Source organism: Protopterus annectens, chromosome 4.part0 (assembly GCF_019279795.1).
Source record: "Protopterus annectens isolate FY-2018-M chromosome 4.part0, PAN1.0, whole genome shotgun sequence".
NCBI classification, from domain to species: Eukaryota; Metazoa; Chordata; order Ceratodontiformes; family Protopteridae; genus Protopterus; species Protopterus annectens.
Window position 1 is genome coordinate 1994367358 of NC_056733.1, and position 18901 is coordinate 1994386258.

General features: G+C 37.7%; 1 protein-coding gene across 1 annotated transcript in view; it reads right to left on the bottom strand.

Annotated features, from left to right (window-relative positions):
- LOC122800517 (galactose-3-O-sulfotransferase 2-like) overlaps positions 1 to 17779 on the bottom strand; it is a 91093-nt gene extending 73314 nt beyond the window's left edge. Inside the window, exons 1-3 of the mRNA XM_044069955.1 lie at positions 17727 to 17779; positions 14086 to 14214; positions 7792 to 8032 (exon numbers count right to left, since the gene is read on the bottom strand). Coding sequence (XP_043925890.1) covers positions 7792 to 8032; positions 14086 to 14214; positions 17727 to 17779 — 423 coding nt within the window. The remainder of the gene's footprint in view (positions 1 to 7791; positions 8033 to 14085; positions 14215 to 17726) is intronic.
- Between the last annotated feature and the right edge of the window lie 1122 nt (positions 17780 to 18901).

Sequence of the window (18901 nt, forward strand, 5' to 3'; positions counted from 1 at the left end):
TAAAACATACCAATTGATTTTTTAGCTTCTATACTATTATTCTGTGCATTAATTTTCTCATACTGTTTTTAAACAATACAGAATTTCTTCAATGTCTGTATTGTTTCCTTTTAGTACCAGGGAGAGATTTATGGTTGATGTGATTAGTTCTTGCTATTATTTTAGATTTAAAAGCTAATTTATCTAAACATTTAGGACAGGGGTGTCCAACCTTTTGGCTTGCTGGGGCCGCATTGAGTGAACAGAAATGGTCTTGGGGCTGCATATAAAATATATCATATAGTTAACTCTTTCGTTGCTCCGAAAGACCACAGTCGACCTCCTGGCTGTACTGTAGGTGCATTTGAACAATGAATAAATGTAATAAATTCCTAATATTTGCCTTAAAATTCTAATTCTCATTCTAATTCTAATTCTGTAATCTAACAGTTAACTCTAATATCTTAGTTAATATATCTATCTATATATATATATATATATATATATATATATGTTTTTTTTTTTACAAATAAACAGATATTCACTACAACACTAGCATTTCTCACTGGGAAAACCATTCCAGCAGTCTAACTACGTAAAATGTCAACATCAGCAGTCCTACAATACTAAAATCCACAAACATAACCCAACAAATTTGCAATAAAGTAAATAATTCACATTACTGACTTAATAAAACAATTCTGAATAAGCTACAAGAGGGCCTCACCCAAACAAATAACTGGTGCCAGAAATATGGCCTCAAGCTAAATGCCAAAAAATGCATCATCATCCTCTTTGAGGAGAGTGATGTCCCCACAAATTATCACATTAATAACAATGTTGTAAGCACACAATAAGTCGTATGGTACTTGGGCACCCAGGTTTGATAGAAACCTGACTTTTGACCACCACGTTGTCTCCGTTGTAAGGAAAGCTTTTTACATGGCCCACTTCATTAGTAAGGGTATCTCATCCAGGGACAAGGAGGTCAAGAGCCATTAATGAGTGCAGTGCCCCTTTTGGCATATGCCTCAGCAAAACACCCTGCCAAAAGAAAGGCTACAACCATTTCTGACAAAAAAGGTCAAAGGACTAAGTTCACTTAGTTATTCAAACAGACTAAAAAGCTTCTTGCTTCCTCTGTCTCTCACTGGCCCCTATAAATTTCATCATTGGCTTGCTTTCCAGGCTAAGAAAGATCCTGCCTTAAGAGACTTCCTCTACCTTAGAAATACTGGTTATACTTAAAACGCTCACTACAAAGACCACAGCCTTCACTGCAACATAAACAAGCCACTTTTTATGGATAGGTTCTTGACACAAAAACCTTCAACTTCTGTAAAAAGCTCCTCTCATTATTAAACAATGTAGTTCAGCAACATGATGGCTGGATGGACAGCCATAAATGTAGTCCTTGGGTAAGTAGCATAGCCTTCATCAAACCAGATGGAAAATCCACATATTAACCTTTCCCAGCTGAATGGCTAAGATCTAATATTGGTTACTCAAGTCTAGTTGCCCAAGAAGAGGGACATGTTTAACTAAGAATTCCATTTGCAACATTATATTCAGTACACATATTAAATCTCTCTCTTTCTTACACACACACACACACACACACACACACACACACACACACACACACACACACACACACACACACACACACACACTCAAAAGCCCCTACTTGTAAAATAGGCAACCTCAGTAATCACTCACTGAATGAAATTGTCTGGAAGTCAAAATATCTGAAAAAAAAATCATAATAGAGATGGATTCATCCATGTAATTTCCCACTACCAAAAGGACCACCAATAAATCAACAAACAACCGCTCAGCAAAAAGTAAATCAATAAGAAAACCATAAACTATAATGCTACATACTGGTGTAAACATATAACTTGTGTCAATCCCCAGGTTAATCCATACCAAAAGATTGTTTCAGAGCTTCAGCTATGTACAAACAGCTTTCTCCTAAAAACTTAACTCATTGATATTTGCCTTGCTGTAATTATAACTGTAAAAAAATGTTTTTAAGTTTATTCTGTACCTCAATGATTCTCACTGTTACGAGATGTAATCTCTGTCATATTGTATGAGTACTACATCCATAATTTGCTTTCTCTCTCTCTCTCTCATGTATTGTATTATATTGTTTTCTGTTATTTTTGGAGCTTTTCTCCCCGGGCCTCTGCTGAAAATGGACCTGTGTCCAATCGGACTTTCCCGGTAAACAAATGTAAAATAAATAAAAATAAACTTCCCTCCAATCTAAAGCCATTTGACATTCACACATTTTAATTTGTGCAGAAGTTACTCACAGACTGACAGTTTACTGAGCTGTAATGCTGACCTTCGCTTTTGAAAAAAACAAATTCCCAGACTTTGTCAATAGCTCAAAGTGTAGAGAGGATTATTTATTTATTATATATTTATTTATACTTGGAAAACATCTTTAAAACTGTTAAATTGATTACACACCCAGAAACACAGAAAAGTTATTGTGATTATGTAAACCACAGAGTGCTGCAAGAAATCAAAGTCACATTAGCACTCTATGCTTATGTCCGAACAGATGAATCATACCTGTCAATTCCAAAAGAAGTAAAGTAGCTTAATAAGAAGGTTATTTGCAAGGTTACATGGCAGTTTATACTGGAAATAAGCAGAGATATTAAAAAGGCTCTGTTTTTCATAATTATGCCGAAAAGTCTTCCAAGGTAAATATAACTTCTGATTTAGTATGGAACCATACCTCTCAACCTTAGAGCAAGAAATTTGGACAAAGCAAAAAATAAAAGTGGGACACAGGCCCAAAATTAGTTATGCATCACAGACACCATTGAAACAACTGTAGCTGTAAACATTATACATCACTTATAATCTTTCTATCCCATTATTGTCAGTTAAACATTATATGGCTCATTCAGTTCTACCTTCTTTTGCATCAAAGAAAACCATGCTTTAAAATAACAAAATGTACTAAAATAATAAATAAAACACATTGCATCAACATCCTGCAACTTCCTACCTGCAAGCAACCACAGAGCATTCACTGAAACTAGGGCTGCTTGTTTCCCCAGAATGACAGCTCTCCCTAATTAAGTCTAATGGTATACAATCTACCAGTATCTGGACTACCTGAAATAAAGTAAATTATGGCCTGTAAATTGAAAGTAAACTTTGTTTAATTAAACTATATTTCAAGCCCACTTACTATATTTTTTCAGTAACATCCAAATATCCATTTCCAGGTCACTTTACAAGACATTGGCAGTGGTAGACTTGGCATCCTTCAGAACCCTACAGGCCCACGTTAATACATTGTCCATTAAATGTAAATATCCATCCACTGTAAATAGCAAGAAGCTATGTCTTAAAAAATCTACTTCTGGCATGCATTCCTAAGTATTAGGTTTTGAAACAAAGAAACATATTCTCTACAGTTCGCAAGCCTGCGTCTTTAATAAACATCTACTGTTGCAGCACTCCCAACACATAAGCATACACATACACACTAAAATCCCCAACATTAAAAAAAAATACATTGTGCCCACTTGATTTGCCAGTATTGATGATCCGCCAAAGCTATGCTTACTGTTGTCCAATCCACCACTGCTTAGAATCCACCAATGAAAAAAACAGTACTAGGTGCTTTTTTGTTTGTCTGAAAAAACATACAACTTTATATGCTACAGTCCCACATAGTCAGTCCAGTACTGACCCATTAACCCTAGGCTGCTGTCTCATTCTTACTCCCTGGAACTGCATTACCTTGGATGACTACTTTTATTTCCTAAGCAAAAGACACAAATTGGAAGATGAGGCAAAAATTCAGACATTCTTTGAAAATCCATAGAGTTAAGAGATATGAGTTCATGTTCAATACAACACTCTCCCTGTCAGGAAAGCACAATTTAATGAAAGTGTACTCTTAATGTATGATATATTTGTGAGCTAACTTGTTTGTGTTCAGTAGGTAGACTGATCATTGTTAGCCTCTTTGTGCATGCGTCTCTCTTGTCATGCACACATATACACACATACACACACACTCTTCTACTTTCACGCACGCAATTCTGCTTTCATGCATGTACTCACTCACTCCGTACTTGCCTATTAACACAGGTAATTGCTGTCCCTTTCAAAGGCAACAGCGGCAAATCCATACATGAGTCCCTCTTCAGCGAGAACACACACACACACACACACACACACACACACACACACACACACACACACACACACACACACACACACACACTGATTGTTTGGCACAAAATAATGGCATAAACACACTGACCCTTTTTTGGCTCAAAAACAAAACCAGAAGGGTGCTTTGGCACATGCGCACACCAACATTAGCGTTACAAGTAATGGGAATGAAAAACACAAAACAAAAAAAGTGTTTTGGTGCATGCGTACATCAATGTTGCAGTTAAAGGTTGAGGGCTGCATGGAAGAGCTCTGAGGGCCGCATGTGGCCCACGGGCCGCAGGTTGGACACGTCTACTGTAGATCTTTCTCATAGACCCTCTGTTTAAATTCCTCCATCATAATATTTAACTCGTCATTGCACTTTCTGTCATTAGTGGTTAGTCTGCTAGTTCTTTTGACAATACCCTTAAACGTATACGGGGTATGCATACTATTTCAATGAGTGTATTTATTTTTGCACATATCCTTCCAAAAAATATGGGTACTGATTTGATTATATTCATCCTTAACTAGACTAACATCGAAATAATCAATATTGTCATAAGAATATGTCCCTGAAAACTTTAAAAAATCTGTTGTACAATTTAAATACTCAATAAATTGTTCTAAATGGGAACTTCCACCATCCCATATCAAAAAGATGTCATCTACAAAATGTTTAAAAACCGGTATGTTGTCCTTATATTCTGATGGACCATTGTATGTATATATATATATATATATATATATATATATATATATATATATATATATATATATATCATTCTTTCCATTTAGCTACCACGATATTCACATATGCATTAGCTATCAGTGTCCCCATAGCAATACCATTAGTTTGGCGGTAAATTTTATGTTTGTTTTACTATGTCTTTTCTTTTTTAAATTTTCATTTTCATTAATTGGTTGCAAAATCTGATTGGGCTGTGCCAGTATGACATTTGTATTTAAATGATGTGATTGTTACTGGTTTTTATACACACTGAGGAAGACTCACTACCCGAAAGCTTTGTGAATTGTTGCAATAAAGTAAGGATTTGCTTTTATTTTTCTGTGTATCCGCTTTGTGGAATACTTTCTTTTGTTGTATTTGGTTGTTCTCCTGTCCGGTTCACCATAGTTCTGGTTTGGTTCATTTGGTATTAATAAATTCACCCAGGGCATGACTGGTATAACCGTCCTTGAAAAGGAAGGTACAGTCTAGGTTGGGAAATGGCAAGCTGTAATGGATGCGTGATTTCAGTAGCCTTGAACTTCCTATAACTCAAGACTGCTCTGGTTATCTTGTGTGGGTCTGTTGATTGTTCCAGAGACTTGGTAAAAGACTGAAGGTAAGGAACTCTGTATCTTATCATGTTCCTGTCCTCTGGATCCAGTTAGCATCCGGGATTCAGGTGTATGAGATGGAGCCTTCCTTCAGTTCATCCCTCAAACCCCATATTTTGGTAAGGTCCTCTGCAGGTCCAGTAGAGGTAGCTACACAAACTTTGGGTTTCTAAACTTTTGACTAGGCCCAGCTGCATATTCTTGTTATTTAATTAGTTACTATTATAGTTTTAAAATGCACTTATCTGGACCATGCAAGATTTTTCTATGCAACCTTGTTAACTGTCATTTTGGTTCTTATTTGGGATATTTTGCAGTCACCACAAAGTTATGGACATCAGACTTTTTTTGAAACCTGGGTCTTTTTAGAGGATGGCCAAACTATCCTCTTATGTTCTACTGATGAACCCATAAAAAGGGGGAAACATATCATGTCTGCAGCTAGCGGGGTTTGGCTTTATTATCTTGAATATATTATTAAATGCTTATGAGAAGTAAGAAATGCTGAAGTCAAGTAACTGAAATACTTGTTTGTCCTTAAGGAGTGTTCTTGAGCTAAATGAGTTTTAGAATAACTCTTTTATTGAAGAAAAGGAAAGGGATGCCAAGGTGGTTAATGCATTAAACTTATAACTTTTAGAGCAAGAAATCTCATCCATCTGCCTTCTTAACTAAATAAACTATTTGAAACTTCAGCAAGACATCTTTATTCCTCCCACAGGGATGGTATCACAGAGAGAAAGAGAGAGCCTCCTAGATCTGTTAGCTAAAGTGATTTTAACCGGACAAATCCTTTGTACTCTGTTTCTTAAATACCACAGAAGGAACGGGAGCTCCCTCCACCCCCCCCCCCTTTGACCAACCATCTAACACTTTCCTTTCTAAAATCATCATTGCAAAGTCAATTCCATTGTCATACAGGGATAAAGACCTGCCTCAGGTGAACTGTGTTCAGTATGGAGCACAGAACCTGGTTGAGCTGGAGTGGGAAGGATGACTGTTCCTATTCTCAGGGAGGAGGGGCAGAATGACATTATCCTATTCCTCAGACCCTCCCCCAAGGGACAAGTAATGATGCTTGAGGGTGATTCTGAGGCATGCATCTAACTTAGCAAGCCATGAACATTGTAGCCTCAGTAGCAGGTGCATGGATGCATATATGTGCTTGAAATGGCATACTGGCTCCTGCAGTGACACAGGCCACACATCAACTACCCAAGGATAGAGGCTAGGAACTTCCCTCATTGTCAGGATGCCCTACTAACCCCTATGTCTGCCCAGATTGTGGCCCCTCTGGAGCTGGAGGATACCTGATAATTGGTAGGTACGGGAGCAAAAGTCACACACAAATAAATCATTACTAGACAACTCATTGTCACAAACTACCAACATTTCTCCAAACAATCTTTAATAAATATTACTGACTACGTACAGAGATAATTTTTAACTTTAAAGTTGTAAGTTGTTGATACTGTAGTGCCACCTTAAAAGAAAACACCCATAGAAAAATGTTCAGAATCCAGTCACCCATTTTTCAGCCAACTGCTTTGCTGTACTGTGCAATGCCTTTAGTCCCTGCATCATTCAAGCCTTAAAACAGTGAATGCTTCCTGACTTATGGATCCCCTTCAACTTATAATTTTAACATTATTAACAAACAATCTTTTTCATGCCTTTCCAACCTCTGATGCAGATTTCTTTGCATCACTGTTTTCTGTTCTCTATATTTTCATAATTTTTCATCAGGTCATATTCATATATGGGCAACAATGGTTTTAAATCCTCTCAGAAAATAAACTATAGAATATGATAAGTAAAACATATGAAAGTTCAGATTTTTAATCTGCATTGCCTCATAAACACAGTAATGTATGCTCTTTGATACTGATTGACTATGAACAGCAGTAATCATTTAAAAAAAGTAATATCTGTCACTTTATACACCTTGCATCATAGTCGAAGCAGTGATAAAATTTGCTTTTTCATTTTGAAAATTTCAGTACTGCCATACTGTTTTAGTGCTTGAGTCTTTAGCTTTTGACTCTAGGTATTGAATTCTTAATACACAGTATTGCAGATGAGTCATGTCAATATTATTTACTTTCTATATTATTATTTTCTTTCTTTGTGTTACACCCTGAAACAGTATGGCTTTCTGATCACCTGTTTGCAGATAAAGAAGTTCAGTTACATATCCTAAAATAGGGTTTTATTAAGGACCATTATATACCTAGGATAGAACACATTTTGATTACCATAGATTCATCTTACCTCAGGAAGATTGAACCTCAGGTGGTGAGCCATAATATCAAATTTTTGTCCAGTTGCAGAACGCTTCACAAACTTTGCAGAGAAAAGCTTGGGGTAACCCAGATGTATGGGCCCGTAGTTAGACAAAGCAACACTGAGGTTGTTTCGATCTGCATACCTCAATAAGATATTTTGGACAGTCGTGCTTCCTGTTTTATGAGTCTTCAGGAACATTATATGAGTCATTGGCTGGCATGAACGGCTGTTAATACAGAATGGTAAATCTTATTAGCTTCAAAAAAATTATCTATTTTCTCTTAACTTTCTGTATGTGCCATTCCTAGAGGTATCTTTAAGCCCAACAACCTTGTTCATTTATTCAACTATTAGTTTTATATTTTCATTGTATGTACTGAATGCATAAAAATTAGTTTGTAATCCTGGTTGTATACATAATTTGCAAGTATTTCATGTGCTGTGCATAAGTATATTTCTAATTGTCACTATATCTCTGAAATTAGTTTAGTTTTCATTTAGAAAAAAAATGCCTTTTTCTAGCGAATCTAGCACCAAAACAAAAAAACTGATTCTTTCTTACTCTAAGTACTGGAATTCTAATGCTGTTCTCCCTTGTGTACCGCTCAGTCTAGTGAGTGTATGTCTGACATGTATTCTACTGCTGGACAAGATGCTTGCTTCTGTTGCTTTATTTCCCAAGACACAGATTTGTGGCTATTAAAAATGAAATTTCATTTTCCTGAGGTGAAATTATAGGAATTATACCCAAGAGAGTAAGTGTACAATATGTCAATAACGACAACAGATTACACTTGGAGTGTATAGACCACCAAAGTCAAGTGCTGAGGACCTAGGCAAATTTATACATTTCTTGCATGGAACATAGAAGGAAAAACATAATAACTGAGGAGCTAAAGTTACCAGAAAGTTTGGAATACTATTGATTCCACAACATTAGTAAGGAAATGATTTACAACATATGATTAGGCACAACAACTACTGCAGACTGTAAACACACCTACCAGAACATACATAACAGAACATACTGGATATCGTTTGTGCTCCTGAGGAGATAATTGGTACTTCATGTCGAGTATTATCACCATTGAAATATAGTGATCATGGGGTTATAAATGTCAAACTACTGCCAGATAATTCTCCCAAACTGTTATCTTAACAAAATGTAAAGACGATTAATAACAGACTACATGGAAGCAAAACATTCAGTGGGAAGACATCAGAAAGTATACGGCAAGTTTTGCAAAGGAAATTGTTGGAATGCAAAAAAATAAAATTAAAAAAGTTTAACATCAGGATCTAGGCACGCAAGATCAAGAGGATTTTCTTCCATAGGAACAAGATACTTAATTAAAATGAGAGATAAGAATATAAGAAATGGAAACAAAGTCAAACTATAATTTTGCAAAGTGAAATAAATAAATAAATTGTGCATACGAATTAAGCATAATGTGAGACAAGATCAGGGAAAATGTGAAGAAAAATTATATAAAGATATTGAACACAATAGGGAACAATTATTTAGATATATAAAATGAAGGAGTAAAGACATACGCATCAATGTGTGTGTACATTCTAAAATTTATTCTTGAACACAACAGGCTATATACATATATTTATGAAATCTTATGTAAAACAGATTGTGTCTGCAAAGGGGCATAATTTGTGTAAGTGCATCCAGGTAACACAAAATACTGAAATTAAATTAAATTAGATTATGTTTAAAATGTACTATGCAAACTAGACCCAAGCAAAATGCAGGGAGTAGACAGAATTAGCAATAATAATCTCAGAACACTTCAATGTGAATTTACAGTACCATTACATCAGTCAATTCACATATAATTTTAAGTATGGAGAGATTTCTCAAGATTGGAGACATGCACTTGTTCAAAAGAAATGAAAAGAGGAGAAACTCGAAGTCATATAGACCCATAAGTCTACTTTCTTGCTGTGAAAAAAATAATTTAATTTATTTTTGAACTGGATAGGTGAACTGGTCATCAAGGACCCCTTTCAGCCATGTTCTTGGCCAAGATGGCAAGAAAGAAGGCAACAGATGACACAGGGAATGCAGGAGAAAGATGATTATTCATCAGGGATGCCAGCAACAGCCTGCTCACCAGCCCAGAGGACATCAAAGGCAGATGGAAGGAGTATTTCAAGAAGCTTCTGAATGAAGAACACCCCCCCCAAAAACTGTACTGATGCAAGAAAGAGGAAATAGAACACACCCTAGAAGAGCTAAAAATTTCACTAAAGAAAATGAAGTCAGGGAAAGATGAAGTCATGGCAGATATCATATGATCAAAATGGTAGGATTGTTAGAGAGACATTCTTCCTGATCGTATGCATCACAGTTTGGAGGCTGGAGAGCAACATGATTACTGGAGAATAAGCATTCAATTGCCAGTGTAAAATAACAGACAGAAGGTTCACAGCTGCACGCAGAACATAAATATCAAGCTCCTGCCACATGGCATGGAAATGCTTGAAATGCTGCTTTGTAAATGAAATAGAAAGTTGGATAAGAGACAAGTTGTTTGGATTCAGATAAGAATGCTGTACAACCAACCCAATGTTTGCAGTGAAACAGATGATGGAGTAGAAGCTACAGATGAGAAAAGATTTAAACCAGGCATTTCTAGACTTGGAAAAAGGCATATGACAAGTTGCCAAGAAAGCTGATTTTGGCAGTGTTGTGATGATTCAAACTCCTGCAAACATTGGTAGAATTAGGGTAGGGTATGTCTGAGGACTCAGTGATGCAAGTGGGGTATTTGGACTCACAGAGGGGTTCCCTTTGGAAGTGAGTGTGATCAGGGTTCACCTCTGAGCCCACTGTTGTTCATAATGGTGATAGACTACATCAGCAAACAGGTCAGAGAGGACAGATGATGTGGCATTATAAGAAGACTCTGAAAAGGAATTTTAGCAAATGATAAGGGAATGGAATGCAAAACTGAAGCATATGGGTTGAAATAGCTTCCTACTAAAATGTCAGGATTAGCAAAAAAAAAAAAAAAAAAGACAAAAAAATGAAGGAGAAGAGCAAATATCAAATATTGCTGTTCTCCTTGAAGCTTATTGTTTACAGGGAGTCCAAGCTGCCCATACCCCACAAACTTATGTATATGTCTACAACTAATCTATATATATAAATATATATATATATATATATATATATATATATATAGATAGATAGATAGATAGATAGATACATGTACCAATTCCACAATCACCATACCTTGTGGAAAAGGGAATATTCTGAGAAATGGCAATCACAGACTTAGTACATATAAGTCCAGATTTTTGAGCATTCAGTCTTGACAGTATGGGGCTCAGCATTCCAAGTCTAGACCTTTCAAACCATAGCCAGCTGAAACTGTATACAGGCAAGACAATTGCTATGGCAACAAATGGGGGAAATCTGAATTAGTTGAAAATTGACACAGAAGGAAAAATAGTGGAATAGTTTAATAGCCTTCAAGAACCTGGGAAGTGCGGATGAAGAAAAAAGTCTGAATGAGGAGCTCATTCCTAAAGTTAGAGGTGCTGCATCCAATTGACACAGAGTTTTAAGGATAGTGTGTAACAGAATTCCAAGGAAGCAGGAAAGTAAGGTGTACAAAACAATGATAAGACCAGTCCTTTTGTATGTCCAAGAGACCTGGGCTGTGAAGGCAGAGCAGCTGAGGAAGTTAGAAGTAATTGAGATGAAGTGCCTTAGATGGGTAGTAAGATGCACACTATGGGACAGATGACGAAATTAGGACATCAGAACAGAAGCAAATGTAGCTCTAATTGTAGAGAAGGTCAAAGAGAACAGATTACAGTGGTATGCTCATATGTGCAGTAAATAGTAAATCAGATTTGGGAGAGGCAGGAAGAAGGCAAGAGGAGATGAAGAGGTCCAGTTAAAAGGTGGATGGGATGGACTGAGTGAGAGAAGACGTGTAACAGTCAGAAGGTAGGAGCGGGGCTCTGAATCCAGAGACATGAAATGCAAAACTGAAGGTACATGGGCTGAAATATCTTCCCATTGAAATGTCAGGATTCACAAAAAAAAAAAATCCAGAAGAGCAAATATCAAATATTGCTCTTCTTTAAACTTCTTTTTCGCAGGGGGGCTAGCTCCCTTAAACCTCAATGTGGAGGCAAGCTCCCCACAACTCGACCCACATAAATAATGAAAAAAGGGGGTTGATCATGATGATATATACATAGATATAGCTATATATATATATATATATATATATATATATATATATATATAGTTTTATATATATATATATATATATATATATATATATATATATATATATATATATATATATATATAGTTATATAGATATGTATGTATGTAGTTATATGAGTCTATGCTGAAATACCAATATGCACAAACATCAAATCACAAGCGAGGAATGCTAGCACTTCTGAAACAAACCTATGGTCAAACTCAACAAATCAAAAGTACAACTGATTGCAAAATGAAAACAAATCATTTCCTTTTGAAATTGATTACGCAAAACCTTACCACTAACTTCTGAAACACTTGGTCTGAATAATTGTAGTGTTATGGAAAGGGTTTTCTAAGGTAAAATGTAAGACTGGGGTGTGGGGCAGGTAAACATTAGGATTAGGGTTAGCACACATTAGTAAGGATGAGCAGGGGGGGGCTTTGCCTGCCTTATTAATGTCTGTTAACCCTAACTATGCCCCTAACCCCAAACTTAACACCTTATCTTAGCAAAAAGTCTCTTCATAGCACTACCAATATATAAAACAATCAAATGCACATTGCATACTCCAGCACACATCCACAGCACTAAATCTTTCTCTTTCCCCAACCCTTATGCTAACAGTAACTATCAAACTCACACACTCACAAAGATTTAGCTGCCTACTATACTCATCAAGGTCCCAAGGCTTCTGCACAACTACATGGCCACCAACATTTTCTATAGTGGTTCAAAGACAAACCCATTCAACAATCAACAAGTGAAGTAAGGTCAAGCTTAGGTGTGCCAGCATTTGTACCAGCACTCTGACCTTGCTTACTATCTTTTTAGTATGTACTTTATCCCTCATCAAAGACACTTTTCTCTATGAAACCGGCAGAAAATACCGACTTCATAGGGGATTCTTCACTATTTGAACACCTGTTTACATCTGTTACTAAACAAATAATTGCTGATGGCCTCTCTTGTTGTATACACTGGGAGAAACCAGTAACCTGCAACAGACACTATTGCAGAAACTTTTCAAAATATTTGCCCCCCTGCACCACTTTACTTGTGCTTACTAACCCTACCATGACCCTGACCCTAACCTCACACCTTACCTTTCAAAATGTCTTTCCATAAGACTAGCACTACACTAGAGCTGTCCCCTTCCTCTTACTTAGCCTTTACTGTGACCCTACTCAATAACACTCGCACACACTTTCACCTCCCTCACACATACAACGCTCCATCTATCGCCTCCCTTAGCCAGTATCTGACCCTAACCCACAAACACTTTTGCACATGCACTTGCTTCCTGCACTAAACTCAACAGCCATACACTTACCTTGCCCAGTCATATTTCTCTTTCAGATGTAACACACACAATCACACATCCACTCAATCAAACCCACACACTACACTTTGTTGACAAAACTGCAAGTTAGTAGAGTATCCTGGATCTACTGTTTCATATTTGTCAATGAACATGCATACTTCTAGGTCAAGTATGGCCAGAGATTCTGTGTTGGTAAACAGAACTGCTACAAAGGCACACTAGAGGCAGACTTCTAAAAATAGGCAAGTATGTTACAAGCTGGGAGATACTGGCCACCAACCAGTGTCACTTGTACCACAATGTCCATTAGGCAGTTACCTGCTTTGATGTTGAAAAGCTTGAGTATGAAACTTGAAGAAAGAGAGACAGAGTGGAGGAAGAAAGGAAAAAGAACTGAACAGAAGGCAGCTCTTCCACAAGAAAACAGTTGCTTATTTTATGAATGTATCTAGGATTTTAGGCTGATTTACTGACTCACCATTAGACCCATCAGTGAAACCTCTCAGAACGTCAGTGAAATGAGATGTGTTGCTGCTGCTGCTGATGATAAATTTGTACATGCAAACATTATGTACAAGAAATCAAAAACTCTCAGTCAGAGTGCTGCAGTAGAAGGGTGTACTACCATTTTCATTAAGTTTGAAGCCAAATGGTTTAGAGACAGGAGTGTGTGAATGACTGGAGAAAAGCATAATCCAATTTAAAACCATAACGTACCTTATCTCGGGCTGCTTCTCAGAAGGGTTTGTTTGGAAATAGGATATTTTCAGCTTGGATGTCACTATGAATGCTGTCACCAGGCAAAGTAACAGCAGTGACATGTAAAGGTAATAAATCTTCATTCTTCTATGAAAAAAGAGAAAATTGTTACTGAGAGCCTCCGAGTGTGTCTTTTATGACTGCCGAGGCCCATAATTCAGCCTAAAGTTGAAGGTAAGGCACAAAAAGTACATCTGTATTATGTTTACCTTTAGAAACGCTATAGATTTTGAGAACAAATTCTTTATCTACGTCTACTTTAGAAATGAACTGTATTTTTGTTATTTGTGCATATGCATTTTCATTAATTTACTGTAAGAAAACATGAGCAACATTGCACTGCTACACTAGTATAAATTATTTTTACTGTAATCGCAAGCACAAGTTTATTTATTATGGTGTTAACAAGACACAGTACTCCGTCCACATCATCCATAACCAGGATGACTGGAGTTCCACTCTGTTTACCTGCACATAATATAAATATATTTTTGATGCAGCTATAATATGAGAAAATAACTTCTGCTGATATACAGCATTTATTAATGAACAGCTAGAAAGACAAGACAAGACTTTTTCGTTTTCCAACAAGGAGCACATACTGTTATGAAGGGCTGATTCTGGACTCTGGTCTTGAGGCATCACCACACACATTACTTAGTTTGAAAACATGGGAAAGTGTCTTTGAGATCATTTTTTATTATTACTTACTAGTGGTCTTACTGAATAACCTAATCAAATCGCAGTCAGATGCAGGAAAATTCCATTTCTGATTCAGAATGTAACCTGACTTGTAATAACCACCATGCAATCACTGCCTGAATTTATTTTCTCCTGCAGCCAAATAACCACGGTGATGGAATTAGAAGAACTGACTTCTGCAGGAATGCAAACTGTATCTGATGTAGGCTACAACAAAAAAATCAGTACAGACAAAACACATTATATAATGTATACAGAACCTGTAAAAAACCTGTAACCAGCAAGTGCTTCTTTGCAATTCCGGGATATTGAAAAAAAGAAAACAAATGTGATGGCCTATAGGAGACATTGTAATATTATGCTGCAATTGCTTTTGGAGCTGCATGTCAGTTTCAGAGTGGTTTTACACTAGCAGGCTGTAAGAAAGTTATCTCCTTCCTGGACACAAATACTGTGGCTGCCTACGTCTAATCCTGACCAGTTCTTAATGTGTACAAAGCAACTTCCTTTTGCATCTGCATTCCTAGTTTCTTCAGTGTACAGTTTCATAATTATAGGTTCATAGTTCATAGGTTCATAGGTTGGTACTAGGCTATCAGCCCTAGGGCCTATACAAGCCTAGCCATAACAATTCCCTGGCTATTTCTTCCCACATTATTTACTTTTCTGGACCCCTGTCTAGCAGGGTGACTGACGTGATCCCTGGGGTGAATTTCCTTTCTCCCATCCAATCGTCAAGGTTCCTCTTGAAGAGGTCCAAAGAGGCACGCTGCTTGACATGTATGGGCAATCTATTCCAGAGTCTGGGGAGTCTCTGGGTCAGGAACCTATCCCTCCAGCATGTTTTGTTTATTGTGATGACAAGGTTTAGATCCCTGGAGCGTGTAGCTCTGAGGGATTGGGATTTCTTTAAGTGTAGCATGTCCAACAGCTCTGAGTTTGACATGGCCTTGTATGTTAAGCAGAGATCGCCTCTGAGTAGACGATATGCGACAGAGTATAGCTGGAGTTTTTTAAGGCGGTCAGCGTAGGGCATCAGCTTTAGGCCTGTGATTCTTTTAGTGAGGTATTTCTGAGGCCTTTCCAGTTGTTGCAGATGTCTTGAGAGGTACATACCAAATGGGGCGTTGTATTCTATAATGGGTCTAATGAGGGATGAGTACAGTGGGACAGTGACTTCCATTTTTCTGGATGAAAAGCCCTTCATGATGAGGTGTGCCACATAGAAGGAATTCCTGACTGTTGTGGCGATGTGGTTATCGAAGGTGAGACCACTGTCCACCTGTGTCCCTAAGTCTCTTATCACACTTTCTGTGTTTAGTGTACTGCCACCTATATGGTAATTCATGGATACATGTTTTTCCCCAAAGGGGATAACAATACATTTCTTGGCATTGAGCTTGAGCCCATGGCTCTGGCACCAAGCATCTGTTTCTGTAAGGCCCTTTTGTAGAGTATCCACATCATTTGGGGATTCAATAATGGCTCCCAGTTTGCAGTCATCTGCAAACTTTGTTAGCCAGAGTCCCTTAGTGTTGACCTGTACTTCAGAGAAGTAGATGCCAAACAAGAGCGGCCCCAGGACTGAACCCTGAGGTACTCCACTTGTCAATTGTCTGGAGCTGGATTTGGAGTCGGCTACTTTTACAGTGTGGGTTCTTTCAGTAAGCCATTTAGCAACCCATTGGGTGACATAGGGATTAATGCCCAACTTAGTAAGTTTATCTATGATTCCAGAGTGGGGGATGGTGTCAAAGGCCTTGGCATAGTCTAGATAGGCTGTGTGGACCACCTTACCCTTGTCCATGTCTCTGGAGACTGATTCAAAGAAGTCAATCAGGTTCAGGAGACAAGATCACAAACCCAAACTGGGTGGGGTCCAGTGTTTGAAGGTTGCCAATGTCTTTGTTTATAAGTTCCATGATAATACGCTCCATGGCCTTGCAGATAAGGCTTGTCAGACTGATGGGACGGTAGTTTCCGGGATCCAAGGTGGATCCCCCCTTGTGGATTGGGATAACTGTAGCTCTGCGCCACTCAGTGGGCACGAAACCTGAGGTGAGGCTATGATTAAACACGACACATATTGTAGTTCATGTAGTACACAGCCCGGGATGTCATCTGGTCCCATGGATGCTGTATTCTTGGCTTTAGAGAGTGCGTTTTGTACCTGTGTGGCCGTTATTACTGGAATTTGGCAATCTTCCGATTAAATAATTTTTTATGATTTGCCTGTAGAGGGGGGTTAAAGTTTGGAGGCACCCACTTAGGATTGTCTACAACTTAATTTCCTAGTCACTGCCATGCTCAGTGGCACGCTGCAGATACTATTGTTTTGCATTTGCTTGCTTGTTATGCTCTGTCATTTTAAGATGCCGACTACTTAAGCAGTTTCAGAGCCTGCAGATGTGACCATAATGTACTTTACTTGCTGGAATCATTGAGTCTAAATTGCATTATAAGTCACATTGTAATGCTCTATTCATGCAGACCCTATCTACATTATTTAAGCAAGGTATGTACCTTTGTTATACATAACCAAATCTTTCAGATTTCCATAAGCAGCAATATGTAACACAAGCCTGAGGATTCAGAAAGAATTCCAATTGTTGCAGTAACATCTGCGGTAAAAAATTGCCTGTTTCTATGATGTATAGATTTGGGATTCAGAGTCACATTAGCAGCAATGCTATATCTCTAAATCAGTTAACTACCATGAGCATCCCTGCACTCACTATGCCACGCACAACCACACATTCAGAGACACACTCACACACACACACACACACACACACACACACACACACACACACACACACACACACACACCCACACACACACACACACACACACACACACACACACACACACACTCACACACTACACATGTGTCTTACCTGTCCAAGAGTTCAGATAATGTCCCTGATGTCTCAGGTTTTTCTCCTGCCATCATAAATCAAGTATCCTTACAGTCAGTTAATAATGGCAAACATTAGAGTTTATGGTAAAACTGTCACTAATATATTTTTTAAGTGAGTCCAGGAGGTAGTTTAAATAATCTCCTAGTGCCATCTAGTGTATCTCCCATTTTACTGACGTCTCCCCCCACTGTTCCTCATGACTCACAGACTGTTAGAAGCACTGCAACATACCAGACATTAGAGATTCATACTTCTTATTATGTAAGAAACCCTACCTACACTAACAATTAGTTAGCATAGTGGGTTAATGCTGCTGTTCTCTGAGTGCAGGAATTGAAATCTCCCCTCCTTTCACTTTACATCTCTCTCTCTCTCTTTTTTTTTTTTTTGAGACAAACTTGAAGAATATTTTAAAGTTTTCCTGCTTCTAGTGACAGAGCAGAGGACAAATATTCCTCTAGGAGGGCACAGGCTTTGATTCTTTCTTAGTGCTTTTAAAGTACAATATATACTGTAGAGTATCCCTGGTGTCTAGTGACCCCCCCATGTCTCATTTAAGTACTGTTAAGACACAACAGTGAAGAGTTATCTCTGATATCTAGTGTCTTCCCCTGCCCAGATGATGGTTAAGGCATTAATGGAAAAGCTCACTCAGACTCGGCCACAGACTGCTAAGAGGGAAAGATTAGTTTGTTTCCTTATTCTGCTTCTTGTATTTTGTATTGCTTTGTTGCTTTCTTCTATTTTGTATATTGCATTGTATTTTCATTGCACTGTGTTTTAAATGCTTTCTGTTTTCAACTGCAAATTTAAACTAGAAAAGAAACCAAAGCTGTGTCAGTTGTGAGTCACACAGAAATTAGATTTTTTCACCCTCCCACCCTGCTGTCGTTGTATTTTTAAACTAGCTGTATCTTTAGTTGCTTGCCCTGTGTGTTAATTTGACCTCTTAACGCTTTCCCTCTCATCTTTCATTGGATGTTGTCAGTAAACATAAAATTATTATTTTGTGATGTCACTCCCTTAAGCTATTTACATTTATTTGCACTACCACTGTATTTTACAGAGCCAAAATACTAAGTACCCCCCATCCAAGCCAGCCTCCTCTTTTAAAATTTGTTGCTCTCTACTTAACCTGATAAAGCTTGAGT